Below are 15,398 nucleotides of genomic sequence, written 5' to 3' on the forward strand. Positions count from 1 at the left end.
TCCGTATATTGAATAGAGTGAGACAGGTTTTCCAGCGGCGGCTTACAGTGGAAAGTTAAATGAGTGAAGGATTTCGGTGTGTAAAGGGCTGAATACACAAGTGATGTGTCAAACACAAGTGTATTCAATGGTTTTTGTTGCATCCTGACAGGATTTTGCAGTAATTCCACTAATGAGCTTTTGGCTCACCATGGATTCGAACCACTCCCTACAAACACATCATGCTTAGCAAGACTTATTACAAAAGTTCATGCAGAAGTAAATTCATGTTTCTCACGTTAAGGTTGTGCCAAACTTAGAGCCTCTGAAAAGACACTAGTTGTGTTGTAATAAAAGATAAACTTTCGCACAGCTGCCTTGGCAAAAGCATGGTGGTTGGGATTTGACTTTTATGTAATAAAACTCACATGTTGCGCAGAAGGAAAATGCCTTGTGGCATCCTTCACCACAATTGCAACACAGACAGTTGACTTCTTTTGGAGAAGCCTTGAGATTCAGTTAATTTCCAGAAGTATTACAGAACCAGAACACTGATGTGTGCCAAATAATCGGAGGAAAGGCCAAAGGCATCGGTGCATGCATCAACTGGGATTTTAAAGTGCAACATACAAAGCAAAGGTACACTCCAAAAAGTTAAAGATTTCCCTCTTACCTGGAGAATGCCAAGTCTTGGATTGAAGTACTTGAAGAGATGATGAACCTTATCCACTCTTTCTACAGCTCTGGAGGGGTTTCTACACATGAAAATGTACCTTAGAAGAACGATCTTTGACCGAGGCACCCAAGTAGCACCAAGTCAAATGTTTCAAGTGATGGTTCTTCTCCGATTTTTCATGTATATTTAAGATGAGAGGTCTTGATCTGATCTGCCTGTGCGTCTGACTCCTCCAGCAAAATCAGCTCTAAGGCATGCACACAAGTACTGCCTCTTTCCCAGGCTACGTCTCTCTCTCTGCACCTCTTCAAACACTGCCTGACGCAGAAGCAGGGGAGAGCCCTGGACAGCGAGTGATGACAATGGGTTTAAACCAGGGTGGGGACAGGGAGTGAGGGAGGGCATCCACAAGCTAAGGTGGAGTCGAGTGTTTTACAGGGAGAGCAATTCATTGACAAAGTACTGCCTGCAAATGTGAGGGTGTGGTGGTGCTTGTCTTTCAGCTGATGCCGCACCATGGGGCAATGTATTCTGTTATGATTTCTTTGGCTTTCGTTTGATCTAAGAGATCTGTTTGCAAAGGAGATGTTCACGTGACTCTTGATGCTGGCATGGCAGACCACCTTTGAGAGACTTGGCAGATCTTTGTGCTCTGTTGCGCCTCTCGGACTCAGACCCGATTAAGCAATGCCCCCTACTGGCCTGTAAGATCATTACATAAACACAATGAAATCAAATCTCTAGCCATCAGCCTTGAAAAAAAAAACATGTCAAATGGCAAACAGAAACAAGTGTGATTGTTTCATAAAAGAAGCAAGGTTTAATTTACAGTTTTACTAAATGTACAGTTGTTTTTAAAAAGTGTCATTATACACAATAAATACAATACAAAATTAATCTGTAGTACTATACTTCAAATTCTTACAGTTCTATTTTCTTTTTTTCTCTTTACATTATTGTTCTTTTTTTTTCTCCATGGCATTGCTTTCGCTTTGTTTACTTCTGAGCGGTTTGAGGATCTTTCAGTCATTGTATCTTAAATGTGTAAAAGTGTCTGAACATACATAAGCCTACAAAAATAAAAAATAAAAGTATAAATGAGGGAGGCTTTGTGTCTAGGAACTTTTCAATAATATACCCGAAAAAAAAGTATATTTCTTTGATTAAAAGGGTGACCACATTTGCTGTGGTGTGTATGTAAATGTAAATGTTTGTAAATGTGCTCTTGATGCTGGAATGCTTTAAAAGGTCAAGAGATTTTCTACAGTTCTGGTGACTTTTCTGTTTGTGAATGCTTCATTGTTAATTCCTGTAGCTGAATAACCAAAACAAGATTTCATGTCTTAGGGGAGACAAAAACACTATATTATTATTCATTATTGAGCCTCTACACAGTTCCCAAAAATATAATTTCATGGTAAAGGGGGACCATTCTAACAAAGGGAGAAGTGATCAATTAGTCTCGCCAAAATAAATTCTCCATAATAACCAAATAAACCACTATTTGATATGACAATTTTCATGATATCACTTAAAAAGTTCCTGCAATCTGCATACGTCACAATAATTACAAACATTATTTATTAAATGAATGGTCATGGCTCTCACAAGTTGAGAGAAATCTTTAAATTGGGAAACTGACATAAGATTCGTCCCAGATTCGAACCCAGGAAAGAAACAGAGGGACAAAATTTTGAAAATCATATCAAAGTGCACTTTTTTATACTTTAGAAAGCACACTTAAAGGGCCATATGTAAACCAAAAGTACACGTCATCAGCACAAACCAAAGACAAACAAAGCAAACACAGCTGATCATGGGAAAAGTGTCTCCATTTGCTTCCCCTATCCATTGACATCCTGCTTTCAGTCTTTCAGTCAACATCAGCTAAAGGGGCTGTTATCTACTGTGCGTCTGTGAAACCAAATTTCCATTTTGTCCTCGGCCCCCCACCTGTGGATGCTGGGACATGGCGGCGGACGAGGGTGGCGTGGAGAGGGGAGGCATGGGCTGTCTGTAGGAAGGATGGGTTTGGTGCTGATTAGGCAGGCTTTCCGCATGAACCCTCCCTAAAGCTGCTTTCCCTGAGCCTCCATGTCCAGGAGGGCCCTGTTGGAGGTTCAGTATACTGTCTATGGCACACTGCAGGTGCTCATTCAACGAGTCGTCAGGCGGCGGGCTGCCGCTGGAGAAACTCGCATTGTCCATATCCGGAGAGTCGGACTTGCAGCGTTTGGCAGGAAGTGTGGAGTCTCTTGTGCAAGAAGTCTCTCCAGGAGAAGGTGGACCAGGAGCATGCTGATCCATCCTAAATGTACCCCTTCCTCCCTCTCGGTTTTTGCTCCCTATGCCCTTTAACCGCCCCAAACGGCCACCTTCCCCTGCCTCGTCTTCATCCTCTTTGTCGGAGAACTCTCTGTGATGTTGGTACGCATTTTTGATGCCACGGTAGAGGACATCCTCTACTGCCGCGAGGCTCTGCGACTCTGAATGGGGGTGAGACCGTCCATGTCCGCCCTGCCTTTCTAGTTTCACTCTTGCTATCACAGTCCGTTCGGTTTGAGGAGAAGAACCTTGTGGCTGGGGGGTAGTAGTAATAGGGGGTCCTGCTGGTAGAATGGGCAACGTATCTCCACCTCCTCCTGGTACACCCGGCCTATGACGTGGACTGATGTTCTCACGGTACGTCTTTCGAAGCGGGAGCCGGCAAGTGGTAAGTGGAGGAGTCGCCGTGGACGCTGGGTTCCGTTTAACTCCGCCTACCTCGTGGTGTTCTAGAGTGCCGTTCATCTGTGCCGAAGATGTGGAAGGGGACGATGAAGACCAGGAGGAGGAAAATGAGGGCGTAGGTCCACTGGAGGAAGTTGCGCTACTGGAGGCGGAGCCTGTGTGTGTGGTTACTGTAGGGACAGTGGAAGAGGGGGTAGGGTAAGACGTTGGGGGAGGAGTTCTAATGACTGTGGTGGGTGGGGTTACATGGGTGGGCTTGACTTTCTGCGGCTGCTCAGGGGGCGGTGGTTGTGGAGTGAGTTGGGATTGGGAGTGGACTGGATCTAAAGCAGTGTTGTGAACCACCTTACTAAATCCCGCCTCCTGTTTGATCTTCAGCTTCAAACCTATTCGCTGGCGTGCCTCGTAGGTCTTCATGGGTGGTTTGCTGGTCCGCTGGGGAAGCGCAACATCATCGTCGTCATCAGCAGGGCGGGTGGATGGAGTGCGGCTGAAGGAGGTGTTTGGCGTGACTGGCTCTGCAGATGGCCGGACCACAGGAGCAGGCGTAGGTGTGGAGCTAGTGGACCAGGATACCGATGCTCCCCCTCCACCTTGCTTAATCACCAGTTTGGTAGGAGGAAAGAGGGCAGGGGTAGAAGCAGGAGTGGGGGCAGCAGCTGGGGTAGGTGCAGGAGTTGGGGTAGGAGCAGGGGCAACAACTGCAGCAGGTGCAATTGCAGCTGCCACAGGTTGACCTGCACCTGCTGCTGATGCAATTCGTATAGAACTCAGCTCCACCTTTACAGGTCTCACGGCACTGCTGTCCAGCAAACTGGAATTGGCCACAAATTCTTCTGCAAAGAGTAAAAGAAGGTGATTAAATACCACACCTTTTGAAAATACACAGTTCATTCCCATTTAAAGTTCACACACTTTAATGGTAAGTCTTTACCTGGTTTCTCCTTGGCCAGGACCCTGTCCTGACTAAGCGCAACCTTCTCCTCCTGAATGAACATCCGGTCAATCATAACCATCTCTGCTGAGGGACCCAGCCTCTGCTCAAGGTAAAAAGCAAACAGGAGACCAATTAATTTAGGGCTCACAAGGTCCAAACATTAAGAGAGATCAAGTGAGTGAGATTTAAAATGATACCTTTGATTCCTCAAAAAGCAAGTGACGATATTTATCCACCATTGCTTGTGTGCGCTTCAAGAGTTGGCATGAGACGTTCTCAAATTCTTCATCCACTGGACAGAGAAGTGTAAAGCGAAAATTACACATCAGCCCTGAAGAGGGTGCCACACAACTACGCTACAGGACCTTAAAAGAGTATTCACAAAGCATTTACCTTTGCGGTAGTCTTCTGGGGATGAAGCCATGCCTTGGTACAGGTGGTACGGCATCAGTCGATGAAAAGTGTCCTCAAATGAGCGGAAAGGAGAGCTGTAGTCAGGATGGAGAACAGAGCCTTGCTGTTTTCGCAGCTGTTCCAGCATCCTACAAATAGATTCACAATGTCACATGGAACATTTTATCAATGTCCTTGCTACGATTATGGGTCTGGGGACATTTCAGTTGTGTTGTTGTCTATGCAGGGTCAGAGAATGCTCAGATTTCATCATAAATATAATTAGTGTTCCATGAGGGTGAGTAATTAATGATGGTATTTTCATTTTTGGGTGAACTAATCCTTAAATTTATGTACAAAATAAAGATTTGTAGCATATCTCATGAGCTATGCCTACGTCCTTCGCCCAGGAATGACTTGTGGATCTGAGAGTTTCTAATGTTGTAAATATGGATATTTTTCTCAAAAAAAAAATAATAAAAAGCATCGATTAGCTAAAGGAGGGGTTTATACACCACCCAGAGCCGTGTAAAGCACATTTTATTATGCATGGATGGGCTTTATTTGACTTCTTTTGGACTGTTGAACCATACTCCCAGGGGTGAGTGAAAACATGAGCAAATTTTCCTTTTGGATGAACTAAACCTTTAAATTTCACTTTCCCATCATTTATTGGGTTATTCTTGAATTTAACTAATAACATTTGTAATTTATGCTCTGTATTAGTGTTGGGCGATATGGCCATTTTTCAAATCGTCATTGTCAGCACGTGAGATCAACGATACACGATATTATCATGCATGGGTTGAGCAAGAGAGAGACTCTTTGTTCTTGCCATAGCATAACTATTTGGTGTTTTAAACCGCGCAGGTGCGTGAAAGAGACAGCCTATGGAATTACCAATAATAGAAAAAATATTCTTTCAAACATACTGATAAACTAACATTAAATATAAAAACAATATTTAAATGAGCTAGTTCATATATAGACACAACTGTCATATAGCGCTTCCTGTGAATTTGCCGCATCGTCGCACAGAAGTTATCAGTCTAAATGTTCTGCAAAATCAGTCAACGGTGTAAATCAATAGATTTCTTTTAAACTCCAACAGTTTAACACTAATACTGGACATACACGAACACGTTAAATAGAAAGTATTCAAAACAGGTAAGTTAATATATTTGGAGTAAAGTTGAATTGAACTGCTGCATCAGTCATACAGCGCTCCGGACCGCGCGCTTCATGACGAGCTCGACAACCGCCACAGAAACAAGAATGAGATGCTTTCTAACATAACAGTGGCATTAAACTCAGTTAGTGAGGGCTCGTTTAAAATAATGCACATATATAGGCCTTTCAAATTACATGTTAAAGTGCAATAAAATTCCTTATATCTGCAGATATAATATACGATGTACATCTGTTTGTGGATGGAGACTTTGTAACGGCCAAAACTATGTATTTTGCATGCATCACATTATAGTGCGGTGTGCATGAAAATAATAAGGCGGCAGAGTGAACTTATCATCCATAGTGTTTCTCACGAAGTCCTTTTACGTCATCACCACATAGTGTGTTTTATAAGTTAAGTGATCAGTCTCTTAAGAGAAGGACTACGTGAGAACCACTATGGATGATAGGTTTGCTCTGCCTCCTTGTTATTAATTTGTCTTAACTTTATTTATTGAATGAGAAGAGTGCGTTGCCGTGTAGCAGCCATTAAATGTGTGGGACACCAACTCCTCGTTTTCTATCGCTTTCGAGTTATCCGAGTCAAAGCCTTACAACTTTTTCAACTTATTCTTTGAATACATACTACATTTATAGGAGAATGAACCTATTATCGTCCTGACTATCGACAGAGACATCTGCTTATGTCAATATCTCTGGCTATCGTCGATACACGATACTATCGTCTATCGGCACAACCCTACTCTGCATACAGTATGTATACATTACCTTGCTTCTTTGCTTGGTTCCACACTAAAAGGCCTTTTTAATGCTGAAGTCTGTAAAAAGACAAGAGATAACAAAATTACCATAAAAATTACATCATCCAATTCATTTTAACAGTCTTATGTAATGTGATTTTGAATCTTACCTGTGTTTGGGAAGCAGGTTGTGGAGGTGCCGGCATTTGAGAGAGTGCAGCACCTAAAACCTGTATCTGCAAACCTGCTTTATTCAGAGACAGCCCACCAACTGAACTTATGACTCCTGGCTTTGCCTGCAAACCAGTGTTCAAAACTGAGTTAAGATAATTTTGCAATGTCTTAACTGCAACGGCAAATGGTCCAGCTGTAAACTACAGTAAAAATATTAACAACTACTCTTCTCTCACCTGAACAGCATGCGCAAGGTTTGGAGTCGTGATTCCCTGGTTCACTGTAGCCCCAGCAGACACAGCAGAAAATACATGAGTGTCATTTGCACCTAAGAAGAACATAACACTTTGTAAACATGGGAATATTTGAAAGTAGACATTTAAAGGAAAAACGTATGCAATCCCCACCTGTAATAGAGGACTTGACAAGCACAGACTTCTGCTGCAGAAGGGACTGGACTGGCGCTTGGATGGTGCCACTGGCCGTTGAATTTGCAGCTTGGACTGAAGGCTGATCTGGCATTTTGTTGAACTGGTTTGTGGCCTGTTGCTGAGAGGCCTGAGCTTGGGCTTGAGCCTGAGCTTGTGCCTGAGCTTGCTGCTTAGCCTGTAGAAGAATGTTTTGCTGGATCTGTATAAATCAAAAGCACACAGACAATCATTCAAGTAGAGTTCATATAAAAAAGAACCTTACCTATTACCAAGTAGCTCTTCCCACAGTGACACCTAAACCTTATCAAAGCTCTGCTCTATATAACTGCATTAACCATCTACCATCAATGTGATGATGGGTTATTTTATCAGTTATGGCAGTATTTTCATTTCAGTGCAAACTTTAGCTTTTTTTTACTCTCAGTTGGAACACTATATAAAGTATAAGGTGATGATACATTACCTGGTGAAGTTTTTCCAAAAGCTGCTTTTGCTGAGGAGAGGGCTGTGTGATGGATGACATAGTCTGCAGCTGCGCACTGACCAGCTGAAGGTGATGCTGCTGTTCTGCAGTCAGCCCCGGCACCACCGTCACCTGCTGTTTGACCACTGCAGCTGGAGGCGAGCTAACAGCAGGCTGGAACTGGAACTGTGCAGGAAGGGGCTGCGGAGACTTCGGGGAACAGGAGGAAGGAGGTATGTCTGGCTGCAGGGCAGTAGGCTGAGGCAGAGTCTGAGGAAGAACTTGAGGCTGGAGCTGCACTTGTATTTGCTGAGGCTGCTGCTGTTGCTGTTGTTGAGGAGCTGGCTGTGATGGTTGTGGAGAACCTCCGATCTGATTGTGTATGATAAAGAGGGGTGGTAGAGAGGAAGGCGTGCAGGAACGCGAGGGAGTCTGTGCCTGAGACTGAGGCTGGGGCTGTGATGGAGGCCGAGACTGCTGGTGCTGGTGAGGAGACTGGATCTGCTGCCCGATGGTTATGGGAGAAGCTCGGGCAGGTTGAGGACCGTCAGTCAGGGTGGGTGTTGGTGCATTTGTGACCACAGGCTGCGATGGGGAGGCGCTTTGGATCTTTATAGTCTGAGAATGTGCTGCCGATGGAACCTAGACAGCATAAAAAGAGGAGGAGGAGGAGGAAGAGAGAAAATAGTCAATGGATGTTTGGTTAATCAGCCAGTTAATATTTTGAATTCATCAATTTTGGGAAAAATTAATTTTTAGGGATGCACTGAAATTTCAGCAACAGAAAATGACATCGACAATAAAATAAAATGCTTTCAATAAAATAATTTCAACAGCATTATGAAAAACACCTTATCAAACTTACATTTTGCAATACTGACATTTGAACTTATGCACAGCAAAAAAATACAATAAAATAAAAATCAACATAATGATCAAAACATGATCAACATAAAATAGGAGAAATGTATTCAGGAAGATCCGGATTTGCTGTTTGAGACTTTTCCTCACCTAGGATAATAGAGGAACTTAATCGCAAACCACAACTATTCACAATCAGTGTGTAAATTAGGGCAGAACTTACTTCTGTAAATATGTATAAACTAGTGACACAGACACTATACACCAAGTAGATGGGAACAGCAGGTGAGGAAAAAAAAACAATGTTTAGACACACAATTCCAGGTGCTTTTAATATATTCTACATTACATTTTAAAATGAGATACTTTAGGAAATGACAGAACATCAGGTAACTCTAAATGGCTTTATACTTCATGTTGCTTTCTATTTTAAGCAGTTTAATGCCCTAATGACAAGAATACCAATAGCGAGAGTTTCTTTATATTACTGTTGTAAAATTCATTTCACAATCATTTTTAATGTATGCAAATGGTACCAAAAGCATAGGAAAAAAACTAAATGGTGTCTAAGAATTTCATTTCAGTGCATCACTAAAACAATAGTCCATAAAGTGCAGAAACAAAAAACACCACAAAAATTGGTGACAAAAACCAAACACACAGCAACAAGCAACAATAAACAAATACAAGAACGATAATACAAAAGCATGAAGAAACAGAAAGGAAAAATCTATTTTTTGAATAACATAAAGACTACAACAGCTGAAATAGTACAATTGTACAAAATATCTAAACTGTACATAAGCTACTCATTTAACTGATTAGTGCTTTCTGATAGACACCATTGGGGTTTGGGGAGGGGGGGGTGGGCAACTGACATGAGGACATAATTTTTACAGAGAACAACAAAAAGTGGTTCACAGAGAACAGACAGGAAACAAAAATAGTACAAATCTAAAACAGATTTGCTGGTAGAGGGCAAAGGTAGTTCAGGGCAGCGAGCAAGTGATCAAGATCAAATCTTTGAAAGTGATCTTGAAAGGAATTAAATTGAATTTCTCTTAGTAGGCTGGGTGGTGGTGGTGGGAGGGGGACCGATTGAGGTTGAAAACAGCAGTTACCGAACGTTTGGATAGCAGAGGTAGTGAGTAGGCTGAATGTTAATATGAATGGACAGAGTGAAGACGAAGATTTACAACAGCAAAACTAATAGGAAGAGCCATTGCTCCATCATGACATGCTCATGGGAAAATGCACGAAGATGATGCAAACACACAACCGAAAAAATAAAGTCATTAGAGTTTTATTGTTGCAGGTGAATCCATTTGAAGAGCAACAACTGGACTGTTATTAGCATCAACCCATATCCCAATTAGTGTCAACACAGTTCGGCAAGCTTCTTATTAAAAAATGATGATGCAAAGAACAGGAGAACAGAAATGGATATTGAGGGGAAGGTGTTGCAAGCAATAATAGTATGAGTTAATGGACAAAATAAACCCATTACGCTATAATTATAGTATCAATGACAGAAACGGATAACAGTGCAGACGAAAGACCTGATGAAAACAGAACACACGCAAAACCAAGAGTAAAAATGAGTAAAAGAAAAGGCATCCATGCCTGAGCAATGACAGTAGAAAGACAGGGGGACAGAGAAAGAAAGGGAGTTCTGTTGGGAGACAGTGGTCCAATAAGCAGCAGTGGCAGCAACAAGTGGGTGGAGCTTAGTGCGGAGCATGAGCTCATCTACCTTGTTAACCACTGTTGCCATGTGGGCGGGGCCAGGGGAGGGGCTGGGACACTGCCGAGTCTCGGCTAACAAGCTGTCATGGCCTGAAGGGGCGGGACCAGAACTGCTGCCGCTGACGATAACAGATGCAGGTACACCCACAGCGGCAGGTGGGTCTTTTCCTGCTTGATGCTGTTGGTCCTAACATGGGCACATTTATCAGTTGAGGAATGGGAGAGGTAAAACATTCATCTAAACTGGTCAGAGGTCAGCTTAAGGATCAAATGTTGTTATGTTAGCTTATTAGCAAAGACACACAGTTTGCAAACAACAGATTGTTGAGTTTAAAGAGAGCACACTGACCTGCTGCAGGAACATTTGAAGGGACTCCTGACTTAGGATCATGCTGGAACCGGGTGATGTGAACAACAACTTCCCTGGGCTGTGCTGGGCCTGAGGACCCAAACCCACCATTGAGGATGTGGACGTGGCCATAGTTGGAGATGGAGATGAAGAGGAAGGAACCGAGCCTGCTACTGAAACCGGTGGTGTCATCTGAACCGTGAGAATTGAGGGCTGCGGTTGGGTCTGTGCTGGTTGAGCAGCAGCATCCGTAGAGCCGCCCAATACAGTGATTCCCTCTCCTGTCTGGCACGGCGCCATAGCCGCAGATCCACTGCTACCGTTATTAGGGATGCCGCCAGATTGCTGCAACGTCTGTAAACTGACTGCTGGGCTAAGGCTCTCCAAGGACAGGGAATTCTGTATCGGCATGCCCTGGATGACCGTTTGTACGTGGCCTGTTACTGGATGGGCTTGTGTCTGCGTTTGCGCCAGGGACACCGGCATTTGGAACAGTGTGGGCTGACCCATCTGACCGGGCTGGAGGTGGATGTGTCCAGAGAGAATATGGGCAGCACCAGGGTGACCCTGTGAGGCCAACATCTGACCCAGGTTAATGTTCTGATTGGCTGTCAAGATCTGATTAGCGATTATCTGCCCTCCAGGCCCCTGACTGGTAATGATGTGACCCCCGGGATGCTGAGTCAGGAACTGACCCCCCGCCTGAAGCCCCGGTAACAGGAACTGGTGGTTTTGGCCCTGCAGGACAGTTTGCGAGGGAATGACAATGCTGCCCTGTTGGTTTAACAAGTGAACACTGAGCGGTTTTCCTGACGTTTGGGGGCCCTGTTGCTTAAAGAGCGCTTGAGAGAACTGCGTTCCCTGTGACGTGGCCTGTGTGCTCAAGACTACATTTGAGCCATGCTTCCCGAGGAACGTTACATTCTGACCAGCTGATACTGGGATTTGCTGCACCCCCAGAGCCTTATTAGCATCATTTGGCAAGGCATGTGGAGCAGGAAGCTGTTGCTGCTGCTTGAAGACTTTGGGTTGGATGGCTCCCCCTTGCGGAGGTTTGGGCTGTATTGGTGTTGGCGTTCGCTGGATGATGACATTCTGCATAATTTGGCCTTGAGGCTGGGTTTGAGATCCAATTCCGGCACCCAAAGAGGCATTACCGAAACCCACAATGCCACCAGGAGCGGCCATTGTAGTTGCACTGTTGTTAGTATTTGTGTTGCTTAAGCAGACAGCCGGCCCATTTAAGGCAGGGGACCCTAGAGTGGCCTTTCCCCCTTGAATTAAAAGTCCTCCCCCTGAACTCAAAACAGAGCCTCCAAGCCCAGCCTGCGTTCCAGCACTTGCTGCCTCAGGCCCAGGTTGATGCAATTGGTAGCCACCCATGGTTTTCGTCAAGATCTGCTGCCCAGATGGATTTATAGTCATTACAGTGGGTTGGCCCACAACTTGAATTTGTCCAATGCCCAACGGTCCAGACTGACTGCCATTCGGTAAGGCCTGAAGGCTCGAAATAGGTTGAAGGGTAACATTTCCAAGCCCGACTTGTTGCACGAATGGCTGGACGCTGATAGCTTTGTTCATGACCTGGGGTTGAAGCTGCAGGCCTGGATGTGCCAGGACTGAGCTGAGCATGTCTGGGGTGGCATTAGAGGGTGCAGTAGGGGTGCCTTGGTTTGGAAAAATCTGAGTTGCACCTCCAATGCCCACCCCAGACAGGCCAGCATCAGGCAGGGGTTGGACCACCTGCGTAAGGCCAGTCAGCCCAAACTGACTGAGGTCGAGCTCAGCATCTGCCTCTTGAAGGCTCTGTTCTGTGATGTTAGCCTCTGCCAGACTCTGCTGCAAAATGTCACAAGGCTCATGATTTGTCCCAACACCATTGCTTCCATTGTCTCCTCCCGGCGATCCCCCCAAGATGTCATCTTCCAAGAAGTCCAAATCAACGCTGACTCTTGGAAGGCCTGGCTCATTTGTCGACAGCTGAGCCTGTGGCTGGACCTCAGGAACGTGGCCCTGGAAGACACAGAGAAACCAACGTCAGCTGCTAAAACTTCACACATTCAGAATCACAAAGGAATAAAATAGCAGGGATGGATCTGGAATGGTCGCAGGCTTCTTGGACTGACTGCTGTAGATGCAGATCTGGTGTGCAATGCATCTGATGCGGATGGTGGGTCTGAGGAACATGTGCTACAAAAAAGGTTGGAGGCAGAGAGGTTGGCACAAATGGGGGATATTACTCACCCCAGTGCTGGAGAAGAACGAGCTGGACGGGTCACTTGAGCCATCCAAAAGGTCATCAGTGTCCAGCTATAGACAGATATACCCAGGATAGGACAGGCAGAAATCACCACAGCACACAGACAGGCGTGTGAAAGCGACAGGGAGCAGATGCATAAGGGGCAAATAGGCAGACAGAGAGGGAAAGGCAAGGGAAGAGCAGAGTGAGGACAGTGCACCAATCAACCAGAACAAAACGCAGGCATAACCAAGTTAAAAGGCCAAGCAAAAAGGAAAGAAAACAGGAGTCAAAAGACAGGAAAATCAGATTAGTATGTCATATATGTGAATTAACCAAAGAGGGGGAAATCAGGGCTGCAATTAAGAGCAGCAATAATGTTGTAAAGAAAAGATCAATAAGCTGGAAAACCGGTGTAGGGGCAGAAATGTAAAAATAACCCGGAAAGGATTAGGAGGTTCAGGGAATTCTGTGATTTATCTGGGTTCTAGTTTCAAAGTGGGATTTCTGCCTTTCCCACCAGTGAAGCTTGCAAAAATCTGAGTTTTTTTTTTTTTTCACTTCAGTACTCACTTGTGTTTCTGATCCATGAAGAAAATCATTGAGTGCTTGTGGGTCACTGTACAACAAGAAATGTGTTATTCAGCTGGGTTTACACACAAATAATGTTTAAACCTGAAGTTATGTGCAAAGTTATCGGTTGTTTAAGGTGCAACTTACCAAATTACATCTAGCAAGCACCTGCCATCTTCATCATCCATGTCAACTGTGAAAAAGAAAAAAAAGTGCACAAATATTAGTCCTGTGAACATACGTCTATTTTTAACAAATCAGCTAAACATTACACAGGACTCAAAGGCAAATACTTCCTCAGCAGTGAAATGTAGGTCATTTAATTCACACTCAATTTGATATTTGGATTGGATCATGTCTTAGACTAATGAAAACAAAGTAGAACATCAATTGGCATGTGCTTTAAATGTGAAAAACCTGTATGTGTTATCAATCTAAAGAAAAGGAAATCACACGTATGACAAAAATGCAAATAATATTAAAAGCAGACTGCAAAGCAAAAATGCAAGGTTAAGGCAAATGCCGTCAGGTAAATCTAAATCAGTGTCATGTCAAAAATATAAAAAGAAAGAAACATAACATGGAAACCAATCAAGTTTATTGTATTATACTAGCACATATTTGTAACAAAATATGATACAAAAACCACGTTAAATCTTGCCATTATTATTAACCAATCATTATGGTTACTGTTCTAGTGAATACACTGCAACCACGAAAACACTACATAGACCGATTTATGTTGGCCAACACATTCGTTGTTGACAAAACAAACGTATGTTGAAATATAACGCTTTTTAAAGCCTGTACAAGTAACTATTACAACACAAACGAGTGAATGTGTTCACATCCTTAGAAAGCAGCAGCTGAACTTTCGTGCACAGTCTGTAGCGCGAGAGAAGTTTAGGGAAAAAGCGCGCGCATCACCTCACATTGTCCCACGGCCAGAAAATCACCAGAGGGTCAAATATCACGATTTACAGACTCACAAAGACCAATTCTCACCAGTTTATCAGACTCTGGTGAGTCGCCGCGCTGTTCGCGGTCACAGTCTCCATCTAAACACATCAAACCCACAGAAGGTAGGCGGGGACGCCGCTAACGTTTGTTAGGACTAAAACACTCTCTGAAGAGCACACAGATCATCATTAACGAATATCTGCGAGCGCTTCTTCTGTCAGAGATCGGTTTAGCTCATTTTGAGCGCCTCACATCAGAAGAGACTCCGAGAGACACTCTCTGCAGGACACGGCGGTTATTTACGCGTTTGTAAAGCTGTAACAACTCCCTCGACATGCCCATATGATTTTATTTGCAACCATTTTACAAGTTTAACACTAAAGGACGCCTTTAAATCGTGTTTTTTTCGCTCGTTCTGCAGAATATTCAGTTAAGTTAGCGGTAGCTAGCTAGCTTCCTAGCTCTAATATGTGCGTTTAAAGACGCAACACGAACAAATCTGACAATAACTGACTGTAAACACGCAGTATTTCTGCCATAAGAGCGCATTCAGTGGAGACAATGCACATAATTGGTGAATATCTGGTCGGCGTCCAATAGACGCAATTGCGTAGCCTATCTTTATCCCTGCTAAATATGAGTTTATGTTGGAATACTCTTGGATCAGGGGAGATGTTTGGGAATTCGCTGTAAAATCTCCCTGTTCGCCGAGCTACGCGGCGAGCTGGATATATGAAGCAGAAAGAGGCGAGGTCTGCACGCGAATGTTGCAGTATTTATTGAGAATTATAGAAGAATTGCTACATTGTATTAAACTCACCGAGACGATAGAAGTGCAGCGGCACGGGGTCTCCAGTGCGGCCCTGCACGGGCTCCGCGTCAGGACCCAACACAAGCAGGAAACAGAGGCCCGCCGCAAGCGCCTGATCAATAAACAACACTACACCGAAGATGTT

General features: G+C 44.0%; 1 protein-coding gene across 9 annotated transcripts; it reads right to left on the minus strand.

Moving 5' to 3' along the window:
• Positions 1–1,449: 1,449 nt before the first annotated feature.
• LOC132101258 (BRD4-interacting chromatin-remodeling complex-associated protein-like) lies at positions 1,450–15,374 on the minus strand. Of its 9 annotated transcripts, none has more exons than XM_059506059.1 (15): positions 15,263–15,374; positions 13,630–13,675; positions 13,483–13,528; positions 12,915–12,980; positions 10,671–12,683; positions 10,329–10,499; positions 7,715–8,356; positions 7,228–7,450; positions 7,057–7,148; positions 6,817–6,942; positions 6,675–6,724; positions 4,716–4,864; positions 4,520–4,614; positions 4,320–4,425; positions 1,450–4,221 (listed from the first exon to the last, which is right to left on the minus strand). In XM_059506059.1, the coding sequence occupies exons 2-15, from the start codon at positions 13,668–13,670 to the stop codon at positions 2,555–2,557; spliced, it is 5,487 nt and encodes a 1,828-aa protein (XP_059362042.1). In that variant the 5' UTR covers positions 13,671–13,675; positions 15,263–15,374; the 3' UTR covers positions 1,450–2,554. The 9 variants fall into 9 exon arrangements, with proteins under 9 accessions (XP_059362042.1, XP_059362041.1, XP_059362038.1 ...); XM_059506058.1 differs by having other exon boundaries at positions 4,320–4,422; positions 10,329–10,508; positions 15,263–15,373; XM_059506055.1 differs by having other exon boundaries at positions 10,329–10,508; positions 15,263–15,373.
• Positions 15,375–15,398: the final 24 nt, after the last annotated feature.

The sequence above is a fragment of the Carassius carassius genome, chromosome 23 (assembly GCF_963082965.1).
Source record: "Carassius carassius chromosome 23, fCarCar2.1, whole genome shotgun sequence".
Classification (NCBI taxonomy): Eukaryota; Metazoa; Chordata; class Actinopteri; order Cypriniformes; family Cyprinidae; genus Carassius; species Carassius carassius.